At 31.4% G+C, this 18,134-nt stretch overlaps 1 protein-coding gene and 1 long non-coding RNA gene across 8 annotated transcripts; both read left to right on the forward strand.

The window, feature by feature from the left end:
• Nucleotides 1-3,664: 3,664 nt before the first annotated feature.
• LOC126865585 (uncharacterized) lies at nucleotides 3,665-13,423 on the forward strand. The gene is made up of 3 exons (XR_007689593.1): nucleotides 3,665-11,554; nucleotides 11,724-12,846; nucleotides 12,937-13,423. It is a non-coding gene; the product is annotated as an uncharacterized LOC126865585 (long non-coding RNA).
• Nucleotides 13,424-15,476: 2,053 nt separating this feature from the next.
• On the forward strand, nucleotides 15,477-17,756 carry LOC126865760 (etoposide-induced protein 2.4). Of its 7 annotated transcripts, none has more exons than XM_050618655.1 (8): nucleotides 15,498-15,766; nucleotides 15,853-15,929; nucleotides 16,062-16,137; nucleotides 16,416-16,591; nucleotides 16,681-16,936; nucleotides 17,026-17,369; nucleotides 17,441-17,515; nucleotides 17,592-17,756. In XM_050618655.1, exons 3-8 carry the CDS (start codon nucleotides 16,123-16,125, stop codon nucleotides 17,677-17,679), a joined length of 954 nt encoding a protein of 317 aa, XP_050474612.1. In that variant the 5' UTR covers nucleotides 15,498-15,766; nucleotides 15,853-15,929; nucleotides 16,062-16,122; the 3' UTR covers nucleotides 17,680-17,756. The 7 variants fall into 7 exon arrangements, with proteins under 7 accessions (XP_050474614.1, XP_050474612.1, XP_050474611.1 ...); XM_050618653.1 differs by having other exon boundaries at nucleotides 15,499-15,766; nucleotides 16,000-16,137; XM_050618657.1 differs by lacking the exon at nucleotides 15,853-15,929 and having other exon boundaries at nucleotides 15,477-15,609.
• The last annotated feature ends 378 nt before the right edge of the window (nucleotides 17,757-18,134 follow it).

Here is an 18,134-nt window from a genome sequence, read left to right on the forward strand (position 1 = left end):
AGAACAAAGATATTGCACAGTTTCGCACTTTGCGAATTTCTGCTTCAAACTTTTCGTCCATGTTGTATCACAAACGATCTATGGTTGTATTAGATAGAATAGTTCACGATAAAAAGCAACCAGTATGTTTTCTTAAATTTAAGTCAATGTTTAACTTTCTTTAAACTATAATCTTTTTATTTAAAACAAATATATGCATGTATGTATATTTAATTTGATTCCATTTATAAAAGGTACGTAATATTTATTATAATATAAAAAATAAGCAGTATTTTTCCATAAACTATATAATTAACAATATTTTTCAATAAAAAATTATAAGTTTCAATTTATTCACTTTCACACAAATTCGATTCTTTTAATATAACTTCTTGCAGGGATAAATGCTAATCATTTTAGCCATTAGTCATAAAAGATTAAGTATTTTTTAACATCCGCTATTAGTTTTGAAATACTTTTTCTCAGATTCATCTTAATTTTTCGTAAGACTCATTATCATGATTATCATTTCGTAAGACTATTATATCGTGATAGTTCAATATTTTTTTTTACACTTTCACGTTGTGCTTTGCCTTGCTTATAACAGAAGATGATTAATTTACCTCCAAAAACGTACTAATGAAGAATGAAACAATGGAACTGTAATAATTTAACGCTCACTTAACGAAAAATGCTTAAAAGCAATTGAATTCTCACATTCATGTTAGATGGAATCACAATATTATAGATGTATAATTTGTAGTCTAATCATTGGTATCATTGTATATTTTTATTGTTCATTAATACAACGTACAAATATTTTCCAAATAAACTATCTAGGAGATAATGCATTTTATATCAGAAAATGCTCTATTGAATTTAAATACATATACCGAAAGATAGTATACAGTGACGAGCAAAGGTGTAAACACGGTCCACTGATTTTATGTAAAAGGCAATAATACGACTAATTTTTCAAGTGATCGGTAAAGATTAAGTAATAGTAACTACAAGCTGCGTCTGATCAACGAAATGTAATAGTTCATTTTCATTAACATTAATAATGTCATGAAATGCAAATTACTGCATGTTTACAATTTTGCACTTTAATTATACTCGTCGAATTATGGTTTCAACCTAGTACTTCATCCACTTTCCTTTACTTTTTTTAATGCTTTTAATCTACGAGGCATACTGTCAATTAAATTTTTAATTATTTGTGGTTCAATATTGTACCATTCCTGTTGTGTTCTTCCCCATAATTCATGAACACCTGAAGGTGGATTATTATATTTTGCCAGCCTTCTTTTCAAAATGGACCACAAATTTTCGATCGGATTCATATCCGGACTTTGTGCTGGCCACTTCATCACAGAAAAATTTTGATTTTCTAGCCAGGTTTTAACTATTTTTGCAGTATGCTTATGATCCCCGTCTTGTTGAAATACTACTTCACGTTCATTGTATCCAAAGAATTAACTACAGAAGGTAAATTACTTTGTAGAATGGTCAAATAATGCTCTTTTCGCATTATACCTTCGATTCGAACTAAGGGACCAACACCTCTGTGAGTAAAGCAACCCCAACACATAATTGAGCCACCTCCAAACTTCATAGTTTGTTTTATACCACCTGGTTGATCATTATTCTCGGATGAAGTTCAATACCAGGACCTTCTGTCAGATTCGAATCTGTTAATTTTTGTTTCGTCACTCCATATAACTCTTTTCCAATCTTCGGTCGTTTATTCTTTGTAGGTGTCCACTATTCGTAATAAATATTTCTGTTTGAAAGAGCTGGTTTACTTTCTTTTTCCTTCGCTCGTAAACTAATTCTCTTTAAAGAGCAACGAATGGTCCATTCGCTAGCACTTATTTCGATTTGCAGAGTAGCAATTTTTGCTGTTTTGTAACTATCCGACCGAATACAATGTGCAATTTCACGTGCTGCTCTATCCGAAATAAGTCGCGGTTTACCGTTTTGTGAAGAAATTGGTGCACTAACATACTTTTTTCTTATTCTTGCAACTATCGTATGACTGACACTACATTTCTCTGCAATTTGCCGCAACGACAAACCTTTATCACACAAACAAATAATACTGTTCTTTTTATCTTCACTAAGTGGCTTCATCTTGGATTAAGCATATCAAACTGAAAAGTAATCTAACAATGGTGTGGAACAGTTGACTGCGAAACAGTGGACAATCAGTGCTTATTGACAGTTTCGTTTCCCTGACATTTACATGCTATCATAAACGTTTCTGACGAAACGTACAAAACTGTAGACATTGTTTCAAAACACAATTATTATAAAATATTCTGTACATTATTAATGTTAATGAAAATGAACTATTACATTTCGTTAGTCAGACGTAGCTTGTAGTTACTGTTACCTTTTTTTTTTTTTTTTTTATTAACGTGGAGGAAATCCGCACGGACACCAGGTCGCTTCTGGGGAAAAGCGGCGTGGTAGTGCCGGACTCCAACCGACTTTTTTTTTTATGTTTATGTTTATTAAGCCCAAGATACAAATTTTTTAAATACCTTTTGGTGTTCACAATAAACGGTGAATGGACTCCAACCGACTAAAACCTCCACGATGACCGTCCCGGCTGCGATCGAGAGGGGCCCGGAAACCGGTGTGAGCGATACACCGGGCCCCAGTTACTGTTACCTAATCTTTACCGATCACTTGAAAAATTAGTCGTAGTATTGCCTTTTGCATAAAATCAGCGGAGTGTGTTTACACTTTTGCTCGTCACTGTATATACACATATACGTATGTACAGGGCGATCGGAAGTGATCTGTCACGAGCATCAGAGCGTTATTCTACACCTCCGCATTGTTTTTCACACATCACGAGGGTCAAAAATCTCAAAGGAACCATAGATCGCAATTCTTCTCTTGGAGAAGAAGTTCCATTATTTCTCGACACATTTTATTTGTAACGTACAGAGAAAAATAGCATCTACTGTTGCGCGTGGATACTCCAGATCTCCCGAAGATTACGTATTGACTTTAAACGATGAAAAAGTTGGTGAATCGGTCAATGATGTCTTTCATGATGATGATATTCACGTTTAATTGAGTTATAAATTATAAAGTTGTAACCGACTTTTGCAGTCTCGCATATGTACATTTTGTAAAAGGCACTCGTTTTCATCGTTTAAACTCGCTCGATCCTAGTTTATAGACGGCAGATAAGTGGCCGGCGGCGGCAACCAACACTGACGCATACGCTATAGGCATAATTCACTGTAGTGGTACTAGCAGTTTTTCTTGTAAATATCTTGAAGACGAATCCATCCCTTCTGCATGTAGGAAAAAATTATTCAAAATATCCAAAAATCATTGAAATTGGAGGGTAGTTAATCTTTCTACAGATTCGCTCATAAAATAATTCGACTTTGAATTTTAAGCTCGAAGTCAAGTTCGCTGCTACTTTCTTTCGCAGATCTTCGCCGATCCAGAGGTTTAGAATGACGCTACGATGCTCATGACAAATCAGTTTCGAATATCCTGCACATATATGTGTATATGTATATTCGAGAATGTCACATAAGAGCAGTCTTTACTTACTTGTAACTAATTTGTTATGTTGTTGTAACCAACTGGTGATATCGAATATACATGGATTTATATAATTTTTCTTCGTTTATTTAATCTCTTGAATACCCTATATCCAATTTAATGCCAAGTTAGTGAACTAGTGAGTAATTGCTAATGAACTTGTAAATATACATATACATATACATATATACATAATACATATGTATATAATTCGTAATAAGTTTGATTCCCAATAGATATTTTGAAATAATGCAAAATTATCGTTGAATTATCATTGATATTTTACGCAAGAAATAGAAATTTATACGTGATGTACTCATCGAGTCTTGCAAACGGACGAAAGTCCCACCGACCTTATGAAATTAAATCACGGTCGATGGAGACCTCATCCGGACACACCGCTCGTGATTTGTGATTTTTCCATCTTCGGAATTTCGATTTTGATCGTTTTATCATTTCTTAGGCCATACGAAGATGATGCATTATTCTGCAAAAGAAAGAAGATAATTTTATAATTTTGTTAATGTCATGAAATAAATTATAATGGTATAAAGCATAAATATTGATATTCCTTATGATCCTTACGATTAATATTCTAACTTGACTGTTCTACGAAAAGTTCTGCCTCTCACCAATCACACCGTAATGTTTTAGACTTTATATGTACACATGCATTTTTCTCACATATGGTTAAATTTTCACATACCACTACACATCTACATGCATTCTCTTTAGTCTCTCTCCGTTTGTTACGTTTTATCGATGTGCCATCATAAACGTTCGTTTCATCCCAGATCATGTTATCATTCGGATAGCTTACCCAACCTGCGCGCGACCAGATGCACATAAGCATACATACTTAGGTTCGCGATTACTCCATACGTACATACATCTACGTGTATATGTATATGTATATTATAACATTATTTCAGGTAAAATTTTATATTCTAACAAGTATTATAATTTATGCGATAAATAATTTTATTATAGTTAATGAAATTATTCATCACATGAACTATTACCAAAAAATTCTACATATAGAAATTATATATATAGCGCTATATACAGGGTGGTTGGTAATTGATGGTACAAGCGGAAAGGGGGTGATTCTACGCGAAAAAAGAAGTCGAAAATATAGAATAAAAATTATTTTTTATTTATTTTTTTTTTTTAATTTTTCCATCGAGACAACGATCTACAGTGAGATCCGTTATAACGTACCGCACGCGTACCGAGCGAAAATTCAAAGTCGATTTTCTCGAAAACAAAGCCTCAAACGAAAAATTTTTATTCTATATTTTCGACTTCTTTTTTCGCGTAGAATCACCCCCTTTCCGCTTGTACCACCAGTTACCAACCACCCTGTATATCAAGAGCATCGACTAATTAATACTTTTAATTTGATGAATCGACCAATACTTATAGTTAAAAGACCGTATTGATCATTAAAAATTTCGTTTGATTTAATCGATGGATGAAATTAATCGTCAATTGGTGATTACAAATTACTTTTACACTAGAAAGAGTTTTAATATCTAATCATCAATCTAATGGACTCTAATAGTTAAACCTGATAATTAATCTAGTTTTTAATACAATCGACAATTAAATATCTGTCTTGACGATTCTCGCGATTATACAATCTACTATTTACCTATATATCGGATTAACGAAAATTTCATCGTTAATTGTTATTAATAACAGATTTAAAATTAGGCGTTATTTAAATAAAATATTTGCGCTAGTTTATTTAAGCAAGAAAATGTCTTTGCGCTGTACTATTTTGACTATCAAACATCTTATATTCTATTTAAGTAGATCTTTTTTCAAGTAATTCTTTAAACGATATCCTATCAATTGTAACAACGACAACAAAAGTATAAATTTCTTTACAGAAAACATTTTACATATACAGGCTCGTACATCTATTATTCAAGGATAATCGAAGTAAGGACAGTTCTAATAAAGATTTAAATACCATTACGTTGTAAAATAATCCAGCAATATTATTTGTAGCCCAAACAAATGCAAAATCAAATTAAATTTGTTTAGGTTCGATTGTTAATGATTGTTGTTCATAAAACATGCATTTCAATTGTAACTGGTAAATGTCTAATACTGCCATCGAATAATTAAGCTTAACGAACGGTGCTTTTTAATACTTATTTCGAATTTATTTACTGCTTGAAGTCAGATAGAAGCGCATCATTAATACTACATTCGAGTAGACTGCATATCCATTTCGTTTTTAACTAAAATAACCATTATTTCTTGAAATAGAGTCTAATACGTTCGTAGATTATAATAGATTTCGTAATATGTTTTCGTCGTGAAAGAAGTACATATTGAGAACAATACATTTACACGTATCGGTAAATATAGAATATATTTAATCTGTTGCGTAAAAAGTAGATGTTACTTACTACGTTTAACGCGAAATATTTATTTTACGTGATATACTTAAATATGTAATCTTCATTCAATATCCTGTGTCTATTTGGATTCCATACGAAAGTATTTTATATCAAGAGTTTTTAAGGGATTAGCTCCTTACGTTTCTGCAGATATGTACAGTTTCCTTCGCTTTTCCGTTTGTAGCTGTGTGGGAGAAGAAATCTCGTTCACAATTCTCAGAATATCGTTCAGATGCGTTATCATGAGAGTAAGTAGATGGTTCCTGATGGATGTTCCTGGCGACGTTATTCGAATAATTTCTAATTCAAGAACGACAAAATATGATTTCGAAAATATCATTTTGATCAGTAGATTTCAAAAACTGCTCGACAACAAGAGTATGAGTTTTGTATTTTTCATAGCACTTTTCGCACTTTTTCACGCTGCTTATGGCAATTTTTCCGTTTTTTATTTTTTCTTTAATTTTTCAACTACATTCGAAGCACACGATCGATGATAATTTTAAGCACGAATGTTCTTGATTTTTAGCAAAGCATTTCGGCTTACGACGTTGTCGTCATCGCCGGTCCCATTATCGTAACATATGAATTCACGTGTTACGTAAATTCCAGCACGATCCACGCATCTCTGGCCAATTAGCGAGCATCATTTTTATCGTATCGCCACGGTTCAAGAAAAAGTCATTGACAAAAATTTGACGAAATTCTTTTTTGCTACTTTCTAACGAGTCCACTTTGTTATTTTATTTAAATGAAATATTTGAAAACTGATTACTCATTTAAGTACATAATATGTACATATATCATGTTCGGCTCCTGTAGTTACAGATATGATAGTTGAAATATTTATGCTGTAGTTTATTTGTACAAGAAAATGATTTTTCCCTCGATTATTTGATTACTTGTTTATCCAATGAAATTGTCTTTCATTTTATCTTTCATTTTCTCTCGATTATTTGATTACTTGGTTATCCAATGAAATTGTCTTTCATTTTATCTTTCATTTGATTAAATAAATTTGAATAACGAATATTAAAGAGATCCACAGTTTCGTGGATTGTTTATGCCGGTAAATTCCATGCTTAAGGAATTGTGTGTATGAATTTATTCATACATTATATATGTATACGTATTGCAATACATCGAGAATCTTTATTAATATTTTTATTTGAATTACGGAGAATGTATGTATGTATATGTAGCTATATTCATTTTCTATTTACCTCTTAATTTGTGTGAAGACGCTAACTATGTTCGAGCAAGGATATGTCAACTACTACAGTAACAATACTGTTGTTGTACAAAATAATTAACAAAAGTTTCTTTTTGCGAAATATCACTACGATGCTAAAGCAAATTAATTCACGTGACGTTACACGATATTATAGCTTTATGGTAAATTTGAATTATTAAAGATTTGTGGTAAAAATAAAAATATAGTTTCTCAATATAGATACATACTATGCAAAAGAATATCATTCGAATAAACGAAGAAGTTTGTAACTATGGATCCTGTAGTGTCTAATCTCGAATAATTTCGCCTTTTTTCATGTGTTGCATGCTTTTTTTACATTACAATTGATATTAAACAATTATCGTTGAATTGAGGATATATTCGCGAACTTCATAGAAAACATATTTCCTATAAATACGAAATAAATACGAAATAAATACGAAATAAATACGAAATGATGATGTTAGTCTTTCACTAGATTATATTTTTTTGCGATTATATGATATGATTAATGAATTACTTTTAATATCGGAGAATACACTACTGGAATTATCGACTAATATTCATAACTTCTGTAGTAAAGTAAGCTAATATATTGTAGTAGCAATAGTTAGTTAAGTTAGATTACCAAATAAGCGATCTAATACAGGAATAAAAACAAAGAAATGAGGAATAAACGAGTGGACATGCAATGAATTTGAGTTTTTCAACATTACTGACATCTTTCTTTTATGATTCAGTTTTTCCATTTCTTTTTTCTTCTTGCATTTAGTTTCTCATTTGTCATATCTACTTTTTCTCTTTCGAAATGCTACTACCGGATAATTGCATAATATATCTACTTATTTCATAGTTTCTGCCATTCACTATTACATTTAGTATTACAGAGAGTTCAGTTCCTTTTTTCACTTCCTTTCTTTTCTTGACTCGCTTTAAATAATTCCATATATACCCCATAACATTTAGATCAGAACTATTTGAATAAAATTCGCGAATCTGGGGAAATCATAAAAATATGTTTGTTCATCGTTATGAAACTTGTCAAAATAGGTGGTCTAAGTACCATATACAGTATGTATGTGCTTACTGTAGTCTACACTACTGCATAAAATAGATATGCGTGTATGTACTTGAAAATCTGACGTTTGAACACGTAAACACGTAAAAAACAAGAAGCTGGAATGAAAATTGATTATGAGTCAGAAATGAGGTTTCAAATCGTACGATATACAAGGTGCACCACGTAATAGTCGCCATGGTTCTCAAGCATTTCCGATAATTTGACAAAAATATGTTCCGAATAGAAGTTAATCCGCTTTCAATTGGTTACAAATTGTAATATAAGAAATTTTCAGAATTTGTTTATTCGACAAAAAGTTAAACTTACTTTTAACTTTTTTACTTTTCTACTTACTCCAACTTTTAGGCTTTAAATGACATTGCGTATTTTGGAAGTGACATTGTTGTAGCTGATGTTAAGACAAGTTCAGCGACCTGCTATACTATAATCTTGGCATGACCGTGAATCATGAAATTATCCATATTAAAATTTCAAAATGGAGGGCTTCGACAACAAAAATATTAATTATCCGCACATTATAAAAGAAACATAAACGGCCTTATGTCGTATAGCAGTACCTTTGTGCATTCAATTATGATAAATGTTCGAATTGTAGCTCATAGTTTTGTAAGCACAATTTCGAACGATGTAATAAATTCGTATCGGTTGCTATTACAATGCTACCACAACGAATTTCTTGACATGTGCGGATTGATGTGCGCTGCTGTTTATGCTCCTTTGGCAATAATATATATAGCGTAACATGGTATAATTGTACATAATAATGTACATAATATGCTTAATATTTTTCTTATTGAAGTTTACCATTTTGAATTGTGTAATTTAATTGAGATAAAATAATTTTTAACGATAGCATTTGTCTTGATTAAGCCGATATTCCAACATTCATTTCAAGGTCATAATACAGTAGGTCGTTGAACTTGTATCAAGTCAAAAATACGTAGTGTCAAGGTATTCTTGGCTCTTTAGCGAAAAAACAAATTTTGAAAATTTCTTATATCGCAATTTATAAGCTATTGAAAGTTGATTAACTTGTATTCAAAACATTTTTTTGTTAAATTATAGAAATAAATTATAGGCCTAAAAAATCATGGTGACAGTTAAGTGATGCATCCTGTATATTAGTCGGAATATCCTCTTCAAAATATTCATAAAACTGGCGTAAACCGTAAGATAAGCATTCAAAAGTAGGAAGGATAATAAATAGGGTGTAAATAGAGATATATATATATGAATATATAATATACCTACATACATATGTGTCTATGTATGTGTAAGCGGTTCTCGATTGTTCAATCTTTTTGTTTTGTCGAGCAGATCGGTCTCGGAACTTTTCTTAGGAGCGGTTACTTGGAGTTTCCGCGTTCCAGGATCGCACTCAATTCTATGGCAACAGGATGAGAGAATACTCCGCATACCGACCGTGGCTGCATTCCAAACTTATTCAACTACTAACGCAGTTGTTTGTCCTCATTTCGATTCGATCTTCTCGCTCATTTCTTTCGAATTCGAGACAAATTATGGTAAAAACGACTAACAACTGTTTGAGTATTTTTAAGGGCTGTGTACTCTCTGTCTATCGATATTGTGTAACGATTCATTTCTTATAAAACAATAGGTATAACGTACTCAATACTGGGCTCAATATTATGTTCGATATAGAAAACAAAGTTTTACAATGAAAGACGTCGATTCGTTTTTTTTATAGTATAAATACCTACAGACATATATGTAGGATATCATATATATAAATAATCATTAGTTTTTATATGGGTAAACTTTTATCGAAAAAACCTTAATCGAGTAAAATATAACAATTATTTTAAGAAATATTTATTCGAATAAAAAATAGAATACATAAAATTATAAAATACAACTGGTACTGTCTTCCTGTTTTATTTTAAAAAATGTTAAATGGTTCTCTAGTGTGATTGTTTTATATCAAGGTATAAAAAGAGTATAACTAAAGAAAAAACGAGAAAAAGGAAGTTCTGGCATTTCTAGTGTTAAAAGAATTCTATAGAGGATAATCGACTTTCATAGCCCGGTTACAGAAAGGATGTGGAAGAGCTGAAGTAGAACGTGTCGACAGAAGCAACTGGCACAAATTTCGATTACGTTGCAATCCTATATGAATTCCTGTACATTTTAAAAACACTCGACATACAGATTATACGAGCGACCCGCTGTATAGGAACAGCATCGTCTACACGGAAAAAACAAACGTATAGCACGAGGCGGTTTTAAATAACGTCAGCGTAAAAATTAGAATTACCGAGTGACGTATACTTTATTGAAACAAGTGTTCTTGCTAAATCTGGCGCGTCACGATAATAAGTCGAGTAAATTGACGCGAACGTTTTTACATCTATTTCGAATACAATAATATGTTGGGCAGATAATTTGTATTGTTGCTAGTAGAAGAACCTTATCTTAAAACCGTATCACATATACTAAATGCGAGAAGTTGTTTAAAAAAATGTAAATAAGCGTAATTTGGAAAGTGTAGCAAAATCATTGAAAATACTTATCTTGGTAGCATAAGTACATCGCAGAAGATTTAGCCACGTGAGCGCGTGGTGTCCGATTACTGATGTAGGTGAAATTTCATGCTCTTCCTTCGTCTGTTTAATCTCCGAAATAATAATTACACATAACAGAATAAGAGTCGAATTGATCACGTAAAACAAAGATACAATCACAAGCGTGTAACTAGTTAATATATGTATAACTGTATAAGATTATAAATTGGAATATCCTTGACGAGTCGCGCACCTGGAACCGGCAAGTGGGTCACTGTCATTCCCTTTGAACGATTTTCGAAGAGGAAGTTGCAAGCGAATAAGGTGTCTCCATCTCTGGCACGACTGGCACGCTGCTAGTCGCGAAGTTGACGTTGCAAAGTGCTGGAAAGAACTGGCCAACCAGAAGCCAACGAAACAAGATTCCTGCTATTTCTTCCTCCTCTTGAGTCCACCGTTGCCTTCTGTTTCCTTGCCTTCCTTTAACTTTCTTCCACTTGTCTTGTGTTGCCTTGTCTTACCTTGCTTTGTCTTGTCTCGTATCGTCTTGTTTTGCTTTGCCTTGCATCGCCTTGCCTTGCCTTGTTTCGCCTCACTTTGCTCTGTTAACGTCACCGTATTTACCTACCTACGCGATCATCGTGTCGTAGTTCGTCATCTAACTTGCGTAGCATCTGACGTCATTCGAAAAGTCAACAACGTCAGAAACACCATATCAATATATGCATTATAATATAAGACATTAGATAAGGTAGGAATTTTTAAATAAATTATATAAATTACGTTTCACTTATAATTTAATCGATGAAGAAGGTTAAGGTGTTAGATACTGTGACTTGAATGCGTTACGTGCAAAGCTATACGTATACATACTAGAGATATTTCGCTTGGGTCTAAAGTCTTTTTCTTTGTGTTTTCAGGCTTTACGATGATTAAAAGCCATTAAAATTAATGATGAAATATCATACAGTACACATTAGTTATAATGAGATGTTATTCGTATGATAATAGTTTTTCGAATATTCTACTTGTATACCTTTTATAGTTATATTTTTTTATTACATTTCATCAATATTTCAACTTTTTCTTCCTTTACTGATTCGTATCTGATGTAACGTGATTGTAACGGTATATATGATTTTAAATTACTTACAATCATTTATATACACAATGTTTTAGTTCGATTAGCAAACTGAATGATCAATTGCTACATGATAATAAAAATAAAATAATGTTATATGATATTATTATTATGAATAATACTAAGATATTGTACAAATAACAGTAAAAATATAAAAGTTGATTATATAAGATTCAATAAGATTATAGAAATTCATAATCAAATGTGAAATGATCAGATAATTTTGGAGATGATGACTGAAGCTTGTAATTAGCTATGCGCATCGTTTTAATTTATGTAGTTAGAGACAAAAGAAAAAATATTTAGCCAGCTACTTTACTGACAGAATGAAAATTTGAATATTCATGGTTTTGGCATAAAAGGGATAAATCCGAAAGATGAGAAATTGATTAGAAAACGTTTGCAATTTATTTTCAATATCGTATTTATCGAAATTAATGCAAAAAAGCAGTGTATACTGTATAAGAAATTTATCATTATACATCAAGAATGCGACATCTTAATAAACAATCTCTTGTTCTCTTTACTTGCGTGTTTGATGCAAAATTGTTGAATAATCCTAAATGTCGAAATAAAAGTTCAATAAACGCGCACTTAAAATTTAATTTTTCAAAATTGTAAGCAATCAAAAAGTACATATATAGTTAATATGGTAGATTCTATTAAAAATCTATGAACGACTTCAAGCTTAAGCTATCGTGTGATTAAAAATTCTTGAGAAATAGAAATGAAGAAACGAAGAAAGAGTAATGAAAGAACGATATACGTAAGGGACGATTTGTGAATGGGTCAAGAAGTAAAATTGCGTATACTTACCGGATTTGTTATTGGTTCGATCGTGTCCGACTGTTCGTCTATCCGGCTGCTGGTGTTGTACATACATACATGTATATAATATATAGGTAAGCACATACTTGTAAATATTTGTACATACTCGTATCGAGATATGTCAACGTCACGGTTGATGATGGTATTCCGGTCGACGTTGGTAGCACTGTTAGCTCGGTTAACCTGGCCCAGAAACTAAGCCGGAACTACTGGAGGAATCAATGACCTTGGCACGAGTAACGCCAGGATATGCGAGGAAGAAAGTTCAATTCGCATTTGCTGTGCTATGGAACGGAATGAAAAATTTCACGCGGGCAAGTGATTAAATTTTTATTTGGAATAAAGATGATACAATATGAAAGTAGAGATTTTAAGTTATAATAGAATTTTAAATATGTGTCCAAAAATAATAGAAAATTATGTTTTAATTAATTTGCTTCAATTTTCTATGTTGTTTTGTTAATTGGATTCCTTAAAATAAAATAATTTAAGCCAAGGGAAATATAGAATTTCTTATTCCTTGATATACATTTCTTTCGTTATACGACGGGAAACTTTTTAAAGTAAAAAAATGAAATTCATTTTGTTAGTTATATTATCGTTATTAATTAGCTATATATTTTATCGAAATATTTTATTAATTGAACATCACGATAGAAATGTGCAAATTTATAAATTAAGTATTATACTAAGGTTTCCAAACATGATCTCTGTCACCACGTAATTGTACCTTAGAATTTGCTTAGCTAAAGTAATGAGAAATGTTAGTTGTACAATAAATATGTAAAAAATAAATAAAAATGTTAAGTAATTTAAATATAGTTTAATAATATAATTGATTAGAATTATCTCGTTTTTTATTACAATATATACGTATATTTTTTATTTTATTATTCTTATTTTTGAAAGCGTCATATTAAATTACACCATACAAAGAATGAATAGATGTAAATGAAACAACTAAAAAATGTGAAATAATAATAAAGTGCAGTTGGAGATTGAGTTATACTTCGAGTTGCATAAATTACTCAAGAATTATTGCGCGGTGTTAAAAATCTTACTTTTTACGCAAGTTCTTGTAATTTGTTATACATTTCATATTTTCGAATAACAAGGTGTTATTAATCGAACAGTAGTAATTAATATCAATAATTAGTCGATATCAATCATAAATAGCTTTTTTCTTTTAACAATGAATATAACGATTATTATATTTTTATTTACTATCTTTTTGGTTAAGAGTATAATATTATTATTATTATTATTATATAAAAAATAAAGTTAAGTATGAAATAATTAAATTATTTAATGATGAAAGAAGAATTAAACTGTTTCTACGTGTTTTCTCAGTTTGTGTTTTTAACGTAAATAAATATTGTTAGAAGTAAATCTATTTCTTATAAGTACAATAATAACATCTGTTGGTAAATTACGTAGATGTCAAGTACAGCAAAAAGCTTGGTTTCATTTATTCTTTCGTGTCAGTATTATTACTTACTTATTTTCTATAGATTATATATTATCTGCGAATCAAATTTTGTTGTCGCTTGATGATAAATCGTCGCCATTTTAATAATTTCAATCGTTGCAATAGCGCACGTTATTTAAATATTCGAAACGCGTGACCGTCGGTTTTAGTTCCTGATTTAGTAATAGCAAGGCACCCTTGGTGAAATACTCCATTAGATTAAATGGTCATTCGAGCAAGGAAAGATTTATAAACAAGAATGCAGCTAAAAACAATAAAAGGGGACATTTGAATGTATCCCCCAAACTTATAAACTGTATAGTCCTCTTAAGCGGGAACTGCGAAAAGAAAAGAATATCTTGATAAGGCTCTTTTCGACAGCGATGATTTAGGGCTACGTTACACGCAGTGTTTACTTTTATACCGTTCTCCCTTGAGCCATCTACGCTGGATCACGCCACAGGCTTGGACACCTGGAGGAAAGCGTTCACTGCATCACAACTCACGTCGAGATCCAATCTGAAGGGCAACTTCCTTCTTCATACGCAACGCCTCTTTGGAGAAGGAAGCTACCCTTCAGATTGAACCTTCTGAACCACAGAATTTCATATTTTGCTATATCAGGAATTATAACGAAGGAGTAAAGAGAATCCTCAGAGTTACATTGACTTTGATACCAACCAGATATAGAGAAATCACGAAATCCATTTAACTCTTACTTATTTCGATAAAAGTTCTCATCCTTATCTCACATACTCGGGAGTTTAATACTTCGTTATTTGCGTTTGTCTCTTCCTGCGGACTTCCATAAATTGTGGCGATGCCGCACTGTCGAAAAGACGCACGAGTCACCTTCGCGGCGGTTAATCCTAAATCTGGGGAAACCTGTTTAAGGTACGTGGGCGCCAAGAAAAGTGTCGTTTTCGTTCACCTAAGAAAAGAGGAAAACCGTATGCAGAACCCGTTGGACAGATATAGAATGTGATCGTGTGTAAAGAGTTAGCAAAATATAGCGTATATATGTACATAATCACAGAGCCGTTACTCAAAAGCCATTCTTCGTCTTTTTAACTCCTAAATTGCGCATAAAGTATATTTGTAATAATTAGCGAACGATAATTAATTCTTTCCTCGCGAAAAACTGAAGAATCTACTTTACCAACACGCAACCCAGCCCGCATTCCCGCTAGAGTCGCTATAAAATTAGGACAGTTCGTGCCATCTAAGAGGCAACTAGAACATTATTAACCGGTACAAACGGAACAAACTTCTCAGTATATTTACATATGTACATGTATAGATATATATGTATATTAAAATATGTATATTGTTTAGAATTTACAAGTGTCCAAGTAATTATTAATTATTTGTGCGTATAAATGAATATAATATCTCAATCCTTTGACCGCTTAAAATTCTTGTATATTTTAATTGCTAATGGAAAGATTTACTGAAAATCGAAAATTCGGTAGTGACCTTTATACCTCTATTAACATAATGTTGACCTTTGCCTGTAATGAAAACCAGTCAGTTGATATATTTTTACAAAAATGTTTTTAAAGTAAATTTGCGGAACATTGTAATAATAGTTTCACGTTAATTTAATTTACAGCACATATTCGTGTGTCAACAAAGATATCCGTCAGTTATAGATATTTTTACTAATATTAATGTTGAATGACAATATATGTACGTGTTTGAAATGTTAAAAACTCAATTATTTCGCTGCCATAAACATTTTTTCTATACTCGCTTTTAGTGTGTTATCATATTGCTCCTGTCATTGATGGTTATGTTACTACGAAAATGTTTTTTTGCCAGATTGTTCAATATATTCCGACTATAGATTAATTATATTCTATTGTGGATATTATCGTGAAATATGGATAACGTGACAGTGAGTAATGAATTTTATTTCCAATAAAAGCACATGTGTTTGTAAACCTTTATATATTATTATTTATCTTTTCTTTTTTAATTATGTTTATATCTAAATTTACAGTCAAATACGTTATATACATTTTTGTTTTATATGTTTTTGATAATACAAGCTTTGTATCCATATATACATGTATTACACACTTGTATATTTAAGAATTAATAATTTTATACTGAAATGATTTTTGATGATATTTATGTAATAACATATTGATATATATTGTGTTATAATTCTAGGGAATAATACGTGCCATATATCGAGGATTTGTAGATAGCTTAAGGGGAGCTATTGTTTTATTTTATATGGACAAACATATTAATGAAAAATTACTTAAACAACCGTCTTCTAAAGAAATTCATAGAAAAAACATAGTTGTTGCAACTCCTCCCCAAAAACATTTCAGTCAGTTAAGGTATAGTTTAATTATAAAGTTATGCAAATTATACACATATACTTCAATTATAAAATACTAATATTATGTTATATATGATATGTTTTCAGAGAATCAAAAGTGTTGAAACGAACAATTCAGTGTTGTGCTTTAAATGGTGGTGTATTTTGGGCTAGCATATTAATCTTTGAATGTGGTTTACTCCCATTTCTTAAGTACTTATTGACCATTATATTTGGTCATTCACCGGGTATGGGTATGACTGTATGGTCTTGGATGAAACCATTCCTGTCATTAACTTTTGGCACTGTATGGGTACTACCACTATTTGTGCTCAGTAGGATAGTCAACAGTTTATGGTTTCAGGTATGAATTATTTGATCTCAGAATGAGAAGCTTTGGCCAGTAACCATTGAAGGTTAATATCACATGCTATATATTTGTAAACCATGTAGGACATAGCAGACAGCGCTTATAGGTATAGACAAGGGAGGCCATTACTTTTATCCAGTGTGAGCAAGCTTGTAGCAGACACGCTTTTCAGTATATTGGTTCAAGCATTATTTTTGGGTCAAGGAATGTTAGTATCTAGGATTCCGTTACCTCCTATAGGTGACATCCTTGCCCTTATACATATGTGCCTTTTATATGCTCTCTATGCTTTTGAATACAAATGGTTTAATATGGGTTGGGAGTTACACAGACGATTGAGTTTTATCGAGAGCAATTGGCCATATTTCGTGGGTTTTGGTCTGCCATTAGCAGTACTTACCCAACTGCCCAGTTCGTATGTAATAAGGTAATCAATCGTTTAAAATGTTTTGTCTTCCTTTTTATGTGGGAACTTTTAATGATTATTATTTATTTTAGTGGCTGTGTATTTTCTATACTATTCCCATTATTTATTGTAAGTGGAAATGAAGCAGTACCTGTGACTGGTGTATGGTACATATTTTAATGTTATTAAACCATGTACATGCATATAATAATAATACTTCATAATTTTAATTCTTTGTTTTAGTGATTGTCCATTAAGACTATTTTCGCCTGTAATTGCTATTGCAAATACATTTTTCAATAAAACGATTGGATCCACAAACAGGCGGTGACAGAAGAAGATATAATAAATTTCTGTGGGATAATAAATATGTAGCAATAAATTGTACCTTTTCAGGTTTTCACATAAGTTTTATTATTTTTTATAAGGCATATGCTTAATTAATTTTTTTGTGTTAACTCCTATGTTGTCTGTGGGATTGTGAATAAGGTTTATATTTTCTTAATTTTCTATAACATTGTAAACAAAATTAAGGATATGATCTATGTATTAATAGCGTTATTTGTAAATAGAAATACATTCATAAACTATGTATGTAAATATGCAGAAACGAATTGTAGGAAGGAGTCTTTTTAAATGCATTATATTGAGTAAAATGTTCAAGACATACGTTAACAGTAAAGAATTTTTAAACTTGGTAACATTTAAAAAGTCATTATAGATGTTCCTTATTGTATTGCAAAGGATAAAAGTAACTTGCAATTTTATACATTTTTATTATTATTA

Source organism: Bombus huntii, chromosome 5 (genome assembly GCF_024542735.1).
Source record: "Bombus huntii isolate Logan2020A chromosome 5, iyBomHunt1.1, whole genome shotgun sequence".
Classification (NCBI taxonomy): Eukaryota; Metazoa; Arthropoda; class Insecta; order Hymenoptera; family Apidae; genus Bombus; species Bombus huntii.

Coding starts and splice junctions, on each gene's coding strand:
- LOC126865760 (XM_050618657.1), top strand. Junction 16,592..16,680: donor AAACATTTCAGTCAGTTAAG/GTATAGTTTAAT, acceptor ATATGTTTTCAG/AGAATCAAAAGTGTTGAAAC. Junction 16,937..17,025: donor TCAACAGTTTATGGTTTCAG/GTATGAATTATT, acceptor TAAACCATGTAG/GACATAGCAGACAGCGCTTA.